We start from the raw sequence: 15,102 nt of genomic DNA on the forward strand, positions 1-15,102 counted from the left end.
TTGCAGGGTTTATTTTTGGAGGATGGACGAGACATGCAAGGTGACCAGTGCCTGAACGTCAGGTGAACGACAATCCGCTGATGGAGATGTGCCGTCACCGACCATGAAGAAAATATTCAACTTCAAGAAGAAGAAGGGCTCCCCGAGTCCCTCTGAGACGGCGAGCGTGCTGTCGGCCAGCTACGACGTCAAGGAGAAAGACCTCGGGAAGGTCCACAAGGCTGCGTTCAGCGGAGATGTGGCCAAACTCAGACAGCTGGCCAAGAAGAATGATTTGAATCAGCTGGATAAGGAAAACAGGTAATCGTTGATTTACTTTGTAGCGGAACAAAGCAAAATGTATTATAGAAATAATACAGAATCTTACCAACCAACCACAGTGATTTTCACTTGGCAGATATTAACTTTAGACTTAAAGGGTTAGTTCACCTAAAAATTTAAATTTATGTCATTAATTACTCACCCGTAAGACTTTCGTTCATCTTCAGAACACAAATGAAGATCTTTTTAATAAAATCTGAGATTTCTGTCCCTCCATTGACAGACTACGCAACTACCACTTTCAAGGCCCAGAAAGGTAGTAAAGACATCCTTAAAGTAATCCATGTGACTCCAGTGATTTAACTTTAATTTTATGAGGCGATGCGAGTACGTTTGTGCAAAAAAACATAATTTACCACTTTATCTCCAACGCGCAATCACAAGAGCACGGTTACTTTAATGACTGTGATTTCGTGTTGACTTTAAATGATTCTTTATGCATCCTTTAAATGACTCCAGGCTCTCAAGGTGGAATTTGTTGTTGCATAAGCTGCATTTATTTGACCAAAAATAAACAGTAATATTGTGAAATATTATTACAATTTTAAATAAGTGTTTTCTGTTTGAATATATGTTAAAATGTAATTTATTCCTGTGCTCAAAGCTGAATTTTCAGCATCATTACTCTTCAGTGTCACATGATCCTTCAGAAATCATTCTAATATGATGATTTGATGCTCAGTTATTATCAATGTTGGAAACAGTTGCTGCTTAATTTATGTGGAAAATGTGATGCATTTTTTACAGGATTCTTAGATGAATAGAAAATTTAAAAGAACAGTGTTTATTTGAAAATAGAAATCTTTTGTAACTAACTTTATAAATGTCTTTACTGTCACTTTTGGTCAATTTCATGCATCCTTGCTGAATAAAAGTTCATTTTTTATTTATTTTTTATTCTTACTTGAACTTATTTGGCCACAGAACTGCGCTGCACATCGCTTGTTCCTGCGGACACACAGATGTTGTTCAGTTTTTAGTGGAGAGCAAAGTGAAGCTAAACTTATGTGACAATCAGAATCGCTCCGCCTTGATGAAGGTACACTCAGTTTGTTCTTGTGGAATTATGTCAATCGTATGAATATAAATAAATGCTGATAGCTATGTATTTGTGGTCATGCATGTGTCTTTTGGCTTGTAGGCGGTTCAGTGTGAGCAAGACCGCTCTGTGTCTTTGCTCCTGGAACATGAGGCTGACCCCAATTTGGTGGACATCAATGGAAACACGGCGCTGCACCTGGCCGCCCGCATCCCCTCCCTACCTGTGGCACTGCAGCTCCTGGAGCACTCGGCCAACATCAATGCACAGAACAAGGTGAAACTTCAGTGCTCGACTCCAGTATTAACCACACACAAAGGTGTATTCACATAAATGTGAAGAGTGTAATTTATGCAGCACCAGACTGGAGAAATACTAACTTGCTACTTAGTGTGCACTGCATAGTATACGCTATAAATGCCTACTCACAACTTTGGTTGGGACAGAAGTGGTCAAACAACTTATGGCAGTATGCACCAAAAATAATTGTTTTGCACATTGAAAGGTTAGATAGAGTTCATGCAATCCAGTCTGATGTTTTGTTGTTTTGATTGACAGGATGGCAACACTCCACTGATGCTGGCTGTGATGGAAAACCACACAGACATGACAGAGCTTCTACTGAAAGAGGGAGCGGATGTTAATGTCAAGAACCAGGAGCAACGGTAAAAAATATGCACTTTATAGGCTCTACTAGAATAGGTGTTTACACTTGAATGTTCAAAAAACACATTATTCTTTCCATATTTGACAATGTTGCAGCTCCTCTCTTTCATACGCTCTGTTTAGTTCCTGTCTCTATGAAGCCCCTCCTTCTGAAAAGCACACTGTGCTCTGATTGGTCGGCTGGAGCAGTGTGCTGTGATTGGTCAACAGCTTCATGCATGTTTTGGAAATGTCCCGCCCCTTACCATAACCTCCAGTTTCCACACACTACTAACTAACTCAACCAGGCCCCGCCCCTTTATTCTGCGTATGAATAATTTAAATGAGGAATATTGTGACGTGTTCGTTCCCGGAAGAAACTCAAGACTACAATGAGTTCAGAAACACTGACACTGATATAGAGAAGAACTCCCGCTGGAGGGACTTTGTGCTTTGTATCTTTGCAGAGCTTTTTCATGCTCAAACAGCAACATTACACACTAAAGAAAAGATGAACATGTAAAAAAGTTAAAATTTTTATTTCATTTACGTAAATGTTTTTTTAATTTTTTTTTAGCATTTTTGGTTTTAGTTAGCTATAACAAAACTGATTTGCATTCTTTCTGCCATTGTTAAGGTCTGCATTGATGATAGTGGCGTGCAATGGACAAATCAGCATGGTGCGTTTGCTCCTGCAGTATGATGCCGACATCACGGTGAAAGATGATAAGGGATGGTCTTCTGATGATTATGCCGTCATGAATGGACACCACGCGTAAGGGCTTTCTCACCATTTGTTGTTTTAACAATGAATGTTGGTGATTTGAGTTGCTATTATCTAATTTTGATGCATTGTAAAGATTGTTTGTTAGGAATAATTGAAAAGGTGATGGTAATATGTTAAATTGGCAATGTTTTGTTAATATAATGGAAATGCAATGCAGACATTGACAGCGCTTTGTTTGAAGCTTGTTGGAGCTCATATCAATCGTTCTGTTCCAGATGTTCACATCTGATCATTGAGCATGGGACGAAGAGGAGATCCCTTCAGTCACCTTCCCATTTTACCGCGAGCAAAAAGAAACAGACGTCAGTCCTCAGTAGCCCAGGTGGTATTGTGGCCGGTTTGCCTTTGGGAGGGCCAGCTCTGGATAAAGATGGTGAGACCATTTGCAAAATGGTTTTCAGTGTCGTCTGTGTTCATAAATATGTACTGTATGTCAGTATTCTTGCAGTGTTGAGTGCGGTGTTTTGATTTAGTTCTGTTTTCCCACTCCACACTCATCTGTTGTAGCAGCAGGAAGCAGCTCTGCAGTAGCAGGGAAAGGTATTGCCAATGTGTGCCAACTGATGTGCTGTAGATTAGACACATCATTCTTTATCATCTCAGAGTTTAAGACACAAGATAAGAGTAGTATGTGTGCATTCATGTTGCTGAATGGTAAACCATGGTGTGTCATGAAATAGGAGCTATCCTTCTTTGTGTGTTGTACGCTTGCATACTAGGTTAAAGACCTATTCGCACCAAGATCGAAACAAAAAAGCGAGACTTAATGAAAAAAATCCAGTTATTAGCATTCTTCAGTGTACAATAAAAACGTTTTGACAACAACAGATTTCTTGTTGTTGTATAAATATATAAAATAAAGTCTCACTTTATCAGCAATCCCTTGTCATGCCACTTATTTTGCCCTGCATTTACTGTATATAGAAAATGTAATAGATTCTAGACACGTGACCTAAAGGCTTATTGGTCTTAAAGGAGAACTCCGGTCAATTTTAACATTGAGCTCATTTTTTTTTAAAATTTGGAGTGCTGTCAGTACAGAGAACAACGACAAAAATCAGTGTTGCCTACACCGTGTTATCCTCTTTTTAAAATCTGCACCCTGTTGACTTCAATGGGGCAAGTTTTAAACCTGCTTTTAGCCTCTTAACATCCTTGATGTGTCATTACAAGTGCCCAGCCATGTTAGATGATTCCTTCAGAGTGAACACGGGTGAATCTGACTGCAGTAGATGTGAAAGATATGATAGAACTCGAAGATAGAACTCGACAATCGACTACTGTGGACTTCGACCGAAAACAGGATGTAAATACAGGTATGTGCGCTGGCTGAATAAACATCACTTTTATTCATATCTTTCACATCTACTGCAGTCAGATTCACCGTATTCACTCTGAAGGAATCACTCACAATGGCTGGGCACTTGTAATGACACATCAAGGATGTTAAGAGGCTAAAAGCAGGTTTAAAACTTGCCCCATTGAAGTCAACAGGGTGCAAATTTTAAAAAGAGGATAACACGGTGTAGGCAACACCGATTTTTGTCATTGTTCTCTGTACTGACAGCACTCCAAATTTACAAAAAAATGAGCTCAATGTTAAAATTGTTCTCCTTTAACCCATTAGTCTTATTGAAGTTTTCTGCCAAACAAAGGGGGGAAACTGGACAAAAACAACTTTATTGATGTTAATAGATCTGTAGGAATGCATAAGTTCACCACAAATTAATAATTCTGAATTGATCTTGATAAATTGATCTATAGCTGTATTGGAAAAAAAATGTTTGTACCTGCTATGGATTATTTATTGGCTAGGGTCTATTTTGTCCTAAGTGCAGGTAATCTCCTTCATATTTCTCTCCTCAGATACGGAGGATATTTCCCATACAGACTCCATTAGCAGGTGAGATGTCATTGATATATCAGACAGGAATGGGTGATGACAGCAGCTACAAATGATTCAATAAGTTTATCAAGCACTAAAATGTGTTAATTTGCAGAGCATCAAAAAGTGGTGCTGCTGATTCCTGGCCTTCATCAGATGATGATGATGAGTTAGATTTGAGCCCTAAGGTATTCTGAGCTCTGTTGTACTGTGCATGAAAACAGCTTTGAATAATGTGATATTGATTGAAAATATTGTAATATTGGGTTAGGTAATATAACAATTTTTTTTTTAATACAGAAACAGAAAGTAAATTTAAAGAAACTCATAAGCACCTCGAAAAGGGAAAACATAGAAGGTACGTTTTCATTTTAAATGTTTTTGTAAGATTTGTGGCTGTGCTGTAATTTAAAACCCCTGCCCTGTAGAAAAGTCCTTTTAGGGCAACACAGACCACTTGGCAGCCATCTTGGCCAGGCTCCTTGGCAGATTTATATATATAAATTATAGGAACATAAGTACTACTCTCATCCAATTTGAATGCGGAAAGATTGAATTGGCTAAACTTGTTTCAGTAACATATTTCAAATCACAATTAAAATTTGACAAAAATGGTATCATAATTTTTGCTGCTTAAAATCAACTTAGTCTAAAAACTGTATAGTTCATGTTGCATTTTAGAGAAATAAGACGAGGTGATGTCTTTATCAAAAAGGAAAAGGAAAAAGGTGGTATTTCTTATTCAGCAGCCACCATAATGAGCATTGTGATATGCTGTCTCTATCTGTAGTCATAGCAGATCGGGATGCAGACAAATCCTGGAGCGGGTCAGAGTCAGAACTGGACAGTGAGGATAAGGGTGTAAACCGCCCACCTCTGTCCAGACCACTCCCTTCCAGCAGCACCTCCCTCCAACCCCCTGTAGCAACCCCACCTGCCTCTTTACCCCACCCACCCCAGATGAGCTCCACCCCTTTCAGCAGCACCCATAAGGTAACCCTCACAGTGTCTCTGTGTGGTACACTGTCTAACTCTTTCCTTCTTTATTGTTTTTATTCAACCCATTCCACCCTGCTATGTCAGGTGGGCATAGCGAGTTCACAGAGGTGCCCTCTGGTAGTAAACTAGACATGGAAGGCAACGAAAGTCAAGAGGACGAATCTGAAGAAGGTGAGGATGATGAAGATGAGGATGACGATGATGGTGAAGAAGAAGAAGATGAGGAGGAAGAAGAAGAAGAAGACGAGGATGATGATAATGAAGAAGATGATGATGAAGATGAAAATGAGGTTGGTGAAGAAGATGAAGAAGAAGAGGAAGATGATGATGATGATGATGAAGATGAAGAAGCAGCTGCTGTGGCTTGTGAGACAACACACATTCCTGGGTTGCCTAAAACCATTGCTCTGAGTACAGCAGAACAATCAGATAAGGCTGATGAAAATGTCAACCAACCTGAATGGGAAAGGATGGAGGACAGTGTCTCAGGGGACAATCCTCTGGAGGTAAGGGCAGATCAAGAACAAGAGGCACCAGACAAAATGGATGTGGAAGAAACTATTCCTGAAAAGCCACTTTTTGGAGGTCCATTTCCAGGGATTCTCGATTTAGAGGATGGTTGTCTTGTCTCAGCTGTCAGGGTAGAGGCAAGATTCTCAGATGAGGAGGACAAAGAGGGGGCCAATGACAGTCCAAGTCCAACTTCTTTACCAAGTGTGGACAGAACATCACACAGAAATCCAATAGAGAGCAAGAATGAAAACCATAGTGATGATGATTGGGAGGATGATGATGATGATGATGATCAAGATGAGGAGCTGTTGAGAACTGGAAAGAATAGTTTAAAAATGGAGGCCTCTCAAGGGACAACCCTTGTATGTGAAGATGCACAACTTCAGGATGAAACTGATGATATTCACCTTAGACCAAATGAAGGAATAGCTGATCTTGACACCAGCAATCTGGATGTTCCTTCAACATCGCCTAAGTCAAAAGCCATTACTACTGCAGATGATAATGAAGATGATTGGGATGATGTTGGGGAGGAGGAAGAAGCCCAAACGAAAAAGCCTCTGAACTTATTTCTGACCTTGCTGGGACAGAAGGAAGCGGAGAGCCCTGAGGTTTCTTGGGATTCTGGCTCAGACAAAAGTGTTGGGACACCTGAAGGAGATAAAGACGCTAAGGAGATGCCAAGTGCAGAAAAAGATCAACATCAAGAGACTTTGGTTCAGGATGACAACACTTCAAAAAGGTCATTGTTAGAACCTGTTGAGCACCTTTCCCAGAGTCCTTTACATGAAGAACCTGAGCGCATGGAACACAGTGATGACAGTGAAACTATACCAGTGTCCATGATTGTTGGTCAAAGTGATGAAGACCACAGTATAAGTCAGGAGGACGACAGCCAAGTGAAGCAAATGCAATATGACTTTGCAAGTGGCTCGGTCAAAGCTTCTGATATAGATCAGATCTCTGATGTATCTGACGATGAATCTATGGTGGAAGATGATGACGGATGTATTGATGATAATGCAAGTCAACCACAGTCTCCAAATTTCTCCAACATTAGGCCAAAACGTTCAACCACATCTAGTCCAGCACAACTGGAAAAACCATTCCTGATGAGATCTCTCTCAGGTAGCCCAAATCCTTCAAAAGCAATGAGCCCAGTTCCAACAAGTCCAAACTCCCCAACGAACCCTAGTCCCAAGCAACTGTCAAGTCCAAGGCAATCTGCTGGACCTAGCAATCAACATTCAGCTGCAACTAGTCCACAAAACTCCATGATTGTTGGTCAAAGTGATGAAGACCACAGTATAAGTCAAGAGGACAACAGCCAAGTGAAGCAAATGCAATATGACTTTGCAAGTGGCTCGGTCAAAGCTTCTGAGATAGATCAGATCTCTGACGTATCTGACGATGAATCTATGGTGGAAGATGATGACGGATGTATTGATGATGATGCAAGTCAGCCACAGTCTCCAAATTTCTCCAACATTAGGCCAAAACGTTCAACCACATCTAGTCCAGCACAACTGGAAAAACCATTCCTCATGAGATCTCTCTCAGGTAGCCCAAATCCTTCAAAAGCAATGAGCCCAGTTCCAACAAGTCCAAACTCCCCAACGAACCCTAGTCCCAAGCAACTGTCAAGTCCAAGGCAATCTGCTGGACCTAGCAATCAACATTCAGCTGCAACTAGTCCACAAAACTCAAGTTTCTCAAGCCACTCACCAAGTCCCCAACACTGCAGTCCCTCACCTTCAGCATGTATCCCTTTTATGTCTCAGGATTTGGATCAAAAGTCACAGGAAGCAGTTATGTATCCAGAATCTCAATGTTCAAGCCCCAATTCTCACCTTGAGGGTGACCTTTCGGTAGAGTTTGCAGATGAACGTTTAACAGAGGTGACTGAACCAGAACCAGCTCTTCAAGAAGAAATCCCCTATACCGTCATAGATGATGTTGATCTCACTTCTGATTCTGATGGAGAAGATGGTAAGGAGGAAGAACTTGAGAAGAACTCTGTTAACGAATCTGTAATGGAAGAAAGATGGTCAAAGCAAGGATCATTTCAGGTACTCCGTAGATGATACCTGTAGCTTGTGGATAGGAGGTGGTGACTTGTGGTTGGTAGTTATAGCTTCTAGATGTGGTAGCTATAGGTAGGAGGCACTAAAGATGCAATCCTGACAAATCTGTTCTTGCTCATCCCAATTGTTTTGTGTCTTTTGTTCTTTTATGTATCTAATCTCATTGAATTGTACAACTTTTTGAGTGCCTTGAGTGCAAAATGCTCTGTTTATGTTGACTTTCATCTCATCTCTGAACAGGAAGAGGCATCCACAGAGGATGAGGAAGAGGAGGATGTAGAAGAAGAGGAGGATGAGAGGGAAGAACTGGAGGAAATGTGTGAAAAGTCTAATGTTCCTCAAAATGGTGGCACTAGCAAAGACAAGCGAAGAGGTACATTTTCATAGTTTATTGTTTGAAGGATTTTTGCTTTAAGAATTGTGGCCTTTATTTTGTGACCATATATATATATATATATATATATCAAGTATATTTTGTATAGCGCTTTTCACAATACAGATTGTATCAAAGCAGCTTCACAGTATTAAAATAAAATAATACAACAAAGTTTGTTTCTAGTGGAATTTATTGATTGATAGAATAAAATTAAATATCCCCAAAATATCCCCAACTGAGCAAGCCAAAGGCAACAGTGGCAAGGAACCGAAAAAACTCCATCAAGCGGCCTAATGGTGTCCTAAAACTCCATCAGGTGACCTAACGGAGAAAAAAAAAAAACCTTGGGAGAACCCAGGCTCAGTCAGGGGCCAGTTCTCCTCTGGCATTTATGAACTAGAGGCCGGATTGTAGTTTGAAACTGTGAGATTAACAATATTATATGAATGCCTGGCTGAAAAGATGCGTCTTTAATCTAGTTTTAAACTGGGAGAGTGAGTCCGAGCAACGAACAGTATCAGGAAGGCTATTCCAGAGTTTTGGAGCCAAATGTGAAAATGCTCTCCCTCCTTTGGTTGATCTGGATATCCTAGGTATGACCAAAAGCCTTGAATTTATTGATCTTAAAGAGCGCGATGGATTATAGGGTGATAGAAGATCCGCTAAATAGACTGGAGCTAAGCCGTTTAGGGCTTTATAAGTCAGTAGCAATACCTTATATATATATATATATATATATATATTAAGTAATCAGTGTTTGGAATAACGGCGTTCTTTTAAACGGCGTTATTCCAAACACTGATTACTTAATATATATAACTATGTCTTCTATAAGGTAACAATGTTATTTTTTCAGTAACGGGGTAATCTAACGAATTACTTTTCCCGTCGTTACAGTGAGGAGGTGGGTTAATAACGAGTTAAGCGATTATGATTGGCTAAGGCAGAGTCATGTGTTTCAGAGCCAGTGTTTTTACACACATGCCAGCACACGCGCCACAGAGAGAGAGAGAGAGAGGCGCGGGCGCGATCGAAAAGGCGCAAAGTGTTTACATTTGTGTGAGTGCGTGCGTGTGCGCGTGTGTGTTGTGTGTGTGTGTGTGTGTGTGAGGTGCGGACGCGATCGAACAGTGGAAACATAAAAACATACTCCGTAATTTTGTTTATGGATATTCAAACTGCAAAGTGTTTAAGTTACTGCTAATTAAAATTTTAAAGGGGCTATATGCTTTTTTCTGAAATTTAAACTCGCGACTGACACCTGTGGCCAAAAAACGGAACTGCTCTTCCTTTCTGCTCGCTCTCGTACGTGCACACTTCACAAGTCATCCGCTGCAAAGAAGTCTACATTATGTTTACAGAGGTAAGAACAGTCAAATACATATATTGTTTGAGAAACTAAGTTTGTTTGCTGACTAGCGGTGGTGGCAGAGTGATCTGAAACGTTTAACATGAACGCGCTTGACGTCACATCCGCAGACAGCGCGCGAAAAATCCGACCCGACAGAAAATAGGAAAAATAGGATACAGGCTTATAGGTGCACCCACTGTGAGCTGACAAGGTGTCAGTATGCTCATCAGGAGATGTTTGAGTCATACATGGTCAAATAAAAAGGCTATTGTTACGTTTATTTTGGGGAAAAAGTTGCATATAGGCCCTTTAAGGAAAACAAATATAACGTTATTAATCTGAAATGTAGCAAATTAATTTTCAATTCATTCAGGTACAATTACCAAACATATCTCAAGGTCTTTTTGTCTTTTTATTAATTTAATTAATTAACTAATTATATAAAACTATTGTCAGTGCACTACAACTAAACTGGTTCTATGCCTTTATTAATAAAACTTTTAATAAAAAGTTGAGAGCGGTTGATTTAATTTGCTAGAGTTAAATGCACTTTATATGGTGTAACTGTTTACTTTTCTTACAAAGATAATGCTTGAAGTGCAGGATAAACCAATAAATATCGAAAGTTATGTACAAACACCTGTCTGTTCTAATCATTTCAACTGACTTGTGAAAACTGCTAAAAAAAATCAAAATTCTTTGACATATAGCAACTTTTTTTTTTAACAGTAACGCAAATAGTTACTTTCCCTGGTAACGAGTTACTTTTATTTTATAGTAATTCAGTTACTAACTCAGTTACTTTTTGGAACAAGTAGTGAGTAACTATAACTAATTACTTTTTTAAAGTAACGTTCCCAACACTTTAAGTAATACATTTGACTAGATATGCATGTTTTTTCAGATTTCCTTTCCGAATTGGGGCTCGAAAAAGATGAAAATGACGACTCTCCCTGGGATTCAGAGGTCAGTCGCAAGGCATATTAAACAAAGCAAAGCTGGTGAAATCTCCATACAGTAATGCGTTTTATTCATACAGCATCACACCGTAAAACAGGCTTTCCCTAGAAAACCCCTACAGGTCTGTGATGGAATTGCAAGGGTTGTGGATTTGTGATATTAATGCAACTTATGGCGCTTTTCCACTGCATGGTACGGTACGGCTCGGTTCGGTACGGCACGCTTTGGCGCTTTTCCACTGCATGGTACGGTACGGCTCGGTTCGGTACGGCTCACTTATGGCGCATTTCCACTGCATGGTACGGTACGGTACGGCTCGCTTCGGCTCGCTTTAAATGGTACCACCTCTGTTGAGGTTCCAAGCGTACCGTACCGATACTAAAATGTGACGTGAAAACACTGAAGATCACTGATTGGTCAGACAGAATCGTCACTACCAGTGTCATTGTATTTGCGACACGAGACCATGCACGAGACGAGACAAACCCGCTAGATTTAAATAGCCAGTAGACAACAGCCAACGCTGTAGTTTCTTGCAGTTAAAAAGTTTCTTGCAAACTGTTTCTTGCAGTCAGGGGCGGCGCCGGATAATTTTTAACGCATGTGCTGAGGGCACACACACACATGTTCAATATAGAAAAGTCAAAAAGACTTAATAATAATGTTATTTCTCTCTATAGGCGCGTTTACTACGAATATGGCGATCGTCAACTTCATCTTTGCCAGACACTGACAGAAAACACTATTTTATAAATAAAAATCAATGCACGCATCCCCGGATTTACAAATGCACATCTTGCTTGTTGCACGCACATTATGTCGAAATAACGAGATATTATGTTGAAATAACATTATTATTAAGTCTTTTTGAATATTTGATTGAATGCTGAATTTTGCGCTTGTTCAATTTAATAAAATTACGCCTATATATAGCCTATATACTATTAATAAATGAGCAAAACTTGGCCACAAAATATTTAATATTCAATTATTTTAATGATCACAATTAAAGTTTTAATTTTATTAAAACGCGTGCACTGATTTTTATTTATATAGTGTTTTCTGTCAGTGTCTGTGCATGGCAAAGATGAAGTTGACGATCGCCATATTCGTAGTAAACGCGCCTATAGAGAGAAATGCACATAATGGATTACATAAGAGAGTAGCCTATTTCTTTTTGTTTTGAATTATTTCGTTTAAAGACATTTCAAGCTTTGTGTATTTGAGGATGAGATGCGCTCCAGTTAACGTACAATGCAAGTGACCGCTCGGGCGCCTCAATGATTAAATTGTCTATTTTGCTCTTATTTATTCATACAATTTATACAAAACGAAATTCACTTTAAAGAAAGGCTTTCTACAAAACAAAACTTAATGAAGTGGTCAAAATTATGTCCGACTCGCTCCATGTTTCTCTACTCGTGCTGATCACTTTTCATAATCAACATAGGCAGATGGAAAAAAATAACATAACATTAACTAAATGCGCTTTTTTAATGGCAGTAGGCTAGTTTAAAACAGTACATTAGGCCTAGACTCTCTATTTGTAAAGATTGCTGCACATTCATTTAATTCTGAATTTTGCACACACAAGTTGAAAGGCATTTGTTCAAATCAAGTTCACGGATAATTGTGCGTGCATTTATTAATCATTATGATACTAAAATCATAACAAAGTAGGCTATGCTATGTACAAAAAATCAGATGAGCCCAGAATATGAACGCAACGTTTAATTACACGTTAAGAATTTTCCTTCCATATAGTAAACCATTATAAGAACGTTTAATTTAATTTAAAAACATCCACATGCCGAGAATCAAGAGCACCATCCCCTGTGTTGTGCGTTTGAAATGTGGCGCGTTTACGATGATGTCATGGCAGTAGAGGCGGCAACTATAACGATCAGTCCCACCCAGTTTGAAGCGGTACTAACTGCAATGGAAAAGCAACCGAGCTAAAGCGAACCGAACCGTGCCGTACCGAGTCGAGTCGTACCACGCAGTGGAAAAGCGAAGCGAGCCGAACCGTTCCGCGCCGAGTCGAACCGTACCGAGCCGAACCGTGCCGTACCATGCAGTGGAAAAGCGCCATTAGTTAAACTAAAAGGATACAAAATTATTAAGTTAAATAAAGTTAAATAAATTGTAGTTATATTTAATGAATACTTATATATATATATATATATATATATATATATATATATATATATATATATATATATATATATATATATACTTATAGTATATTTAATTAAATATAAAATTAATGTAATTCATAATACTAATTAAATTATAAAATTAATGTAATTCATAATACGTAAAAAAAAATTATATTTATTTAATAAATTGTAGTTATATTTAAATACTAATTATTTATTTTAATAATTATATTTAATTATTTAAATTTGGAATTAATTTAATCAATGCACATATAGTTGTTTTATTAATGTATTTTTTCACTTAACAGTCTGGTTCTGAGAGCCCACGGAAAAAGCAGGCAAGTGGTCTACAAACTCCTGCCAAATCACATAAATCCATGTCCAGTATTTGTGAGGAGAACACTGAAGGTATGTATGGCATTGGCAGTGGCTTTTTTTTTTTTTTTACTATATAAAAATATGATTGCATTTTAGAGTGTAATACCATAATAGCTTTGTCTGTGTAGCCTTCTGCAGCCATTTCATGCTTAAAAATATGCAGAGAATATTGACATTTTCCATTGCTTCGGCTTAACAGATGTTTTTACATGCTATGCTAAATAATGTAAAGTGTTGGTTATTTGTAGATTTCCATTTCATAATCTCATTGAATTCTTTTGTAGACTTCTTATACGTTCCCTCCTTTGTAAGAGGAGGGAGGGAGGTTAATTTATTGAGAAGTATAGGCCAGCCAGGAGGCTGCAGGCCGATGGGTAGGCATTCTGATCTGCCTCATGATTTGCTGTTGTCCTGCTGGATTAATCATCACCCATAACCCCCTGCCGTGACATTAGCATCTTGTCCTCGGATCTTGATCTCTTGTCTCATGCGTCTGTTGTCATCTGTGCATTCATGGCATGTGATAAGACATGGCATGATGCTCAACTAATATTTGCTTATAGTGGGTCCATTATTGTTGCTCATGTTTACAAGATGAGTTCATTCAAATTAACATTGTAGCTAAATGGTGCATAATTATGTCCTTTAAATGCTTGTGAACTCAAACCCCAGTTTACAGGCATCATGGGAGACCCCCATCGCTGCATGTGCATGCCTGCGCACTCGCCACATGTAGGCTTGTCTTTGTCCGTTGATATGTTTTTAGGGGAGTTGATATTTTAGTTTTTTGCCTTTCAGTTTTAAGAAATGACGAGGATGATGTAGAAGAGACGGAAACTGAAATACCAGTAAGCATCATTTTAAAATAAGTTCAATTACTGAAGTTGATTTGTATTCATGAATGAATGAAGAATCGATGTTTGCAATGCAGTTTTTTGGGTAAAATGCATTAATGATTAGATTGTGAAGGCTAAATATTGTCATGTCAGTAGGGGATATTTAAAGTTTAATTGTAAATTTTGTTTTGAAATATAGAATACAACACAGCGCACCTAAGACTGAAATTCTCTACAAAACAAAGTTTGAATGGATTCTCAATGTTAAGTAGAGTCAGCTGAATTAATTTAAGAAAAAGGGTGGAAATGTAAAGGATTTCAATGCTTTCCTGAAATGTTAAATATATTAATATTATAGTTATGTTATTAATGATACGTTAATATTATTTATATTATATGATGTAATAATACAATATATTAAGATTATTTATATTAAAATATGTATGTACTCCTGTAGCTCAAATAGTATATAATTTCAGCTACATTAATACAAATAAAAAATAAATAAAAAAATCTGTACCTTCAATGCAATGCAAGTCCCTTTGGATAAAAGCATCTACCAAATGCATAAATGTTAATGTTAATGTATAAATATAAGTAAACAATAATTTTTTAAACTTTTGAATTTTATAACATGTTTATGTACCATTTTTCTTCACAGCCCAAAGTGATCAAAAGAGAGCCAGTGTCTGTTCTTAGTAAGCTGATGGATTCAAAAGAAGCCAATAAGAAAACAGGTCATCTCAACATTGAATTTTTTAACTATATT

General features: G+C 38.3%; 1 protein-coding gene across 5 annotated transcripts in view; it reads left to right on the top strand.

The window, feature by feature from the left end:
* Nucleotides 1-15,102, top strand: part of ankrd26 (ankyrin repeat domain containing 26) — a 38,676-nt gene that overhangs the window by 872 nt on the left and 22,702 nt on the right. For 2 of the 5 annotated variants that reach the window (XM_084095087.1, XM_084095088.1), the window contains exons 2-17: nt 7-300; nt 1,246-1,360; nt 1,463-1,636; nt 1,919-2,025; nt 2,643-2,780; nt 3,008-3,165; nt 3,300-3,332; nt 4,659-4,695; nt 4,793-4,865; nt 4,978-5,035; nt 5,761-8,258; nt 8,514-8,646; nt 10,905-10,966; nt 13,428-13,527; nt 14,296-14,345; nt 14,995-15,070. In XM_084095087.1, coding sequence (XP_083951213.1) covers nt 104-300; nt 1,246-1,360; nt 1,463-1,636; nt 1,919-2,025; nt 2,643-2,780; nt 3,008-3,165; nt 3,300-3,332; nt 4,659-4,695; nt 4,793-4,865; nt 4,978-5,035; nt 5,761-8,258; nt 8,514-8,646; nt 10,905-10,966; nt 13,428-13,527; nt 14,296-14,345; nt 14,995-15,070 — 4,009 coding nt within the window. In that variant the 5' untranslated portion in view covers nt 7-103. Of the gene's footprint in view, nt 1-6; nt 301-1,245; nt 1,361-1,462; nt 1,637-1,918; nt 2,026-2,642; nt 2,781-3,007; nt 3,166-3,299; nt 3,333-4,658; nt 4,696-4,792; nt 4,866-4,977; nt 5,036-5,467; nt 5,671-5,760; nt 8,259-8,513; nt 8,647-10,904; nt 10,967-13,427; nt 13,528-13,781; nt 13,872-14,295; nt 14,346-14,994; nt 15,071-15,102 lie in introns of all 5 variants that reach the window. The other 3 variants (XM_084095086.1, XM_084095089.1, XM_084095090.1) reach the window with 3 other exon arrangements.

The sequence above is a fragment of the Abramis brama genome (genome assembly GCF_963993115.1).
Source record: "Abramis brama genome assembly, chromosome: 20".
NCBI classification, from domain to species: domain Eukaryota; kingdom Metazoa; phylum Chordata; class Actinopteri; order Cypriniformes; family Leuciscidae; genus Abramis; species Abramis brama.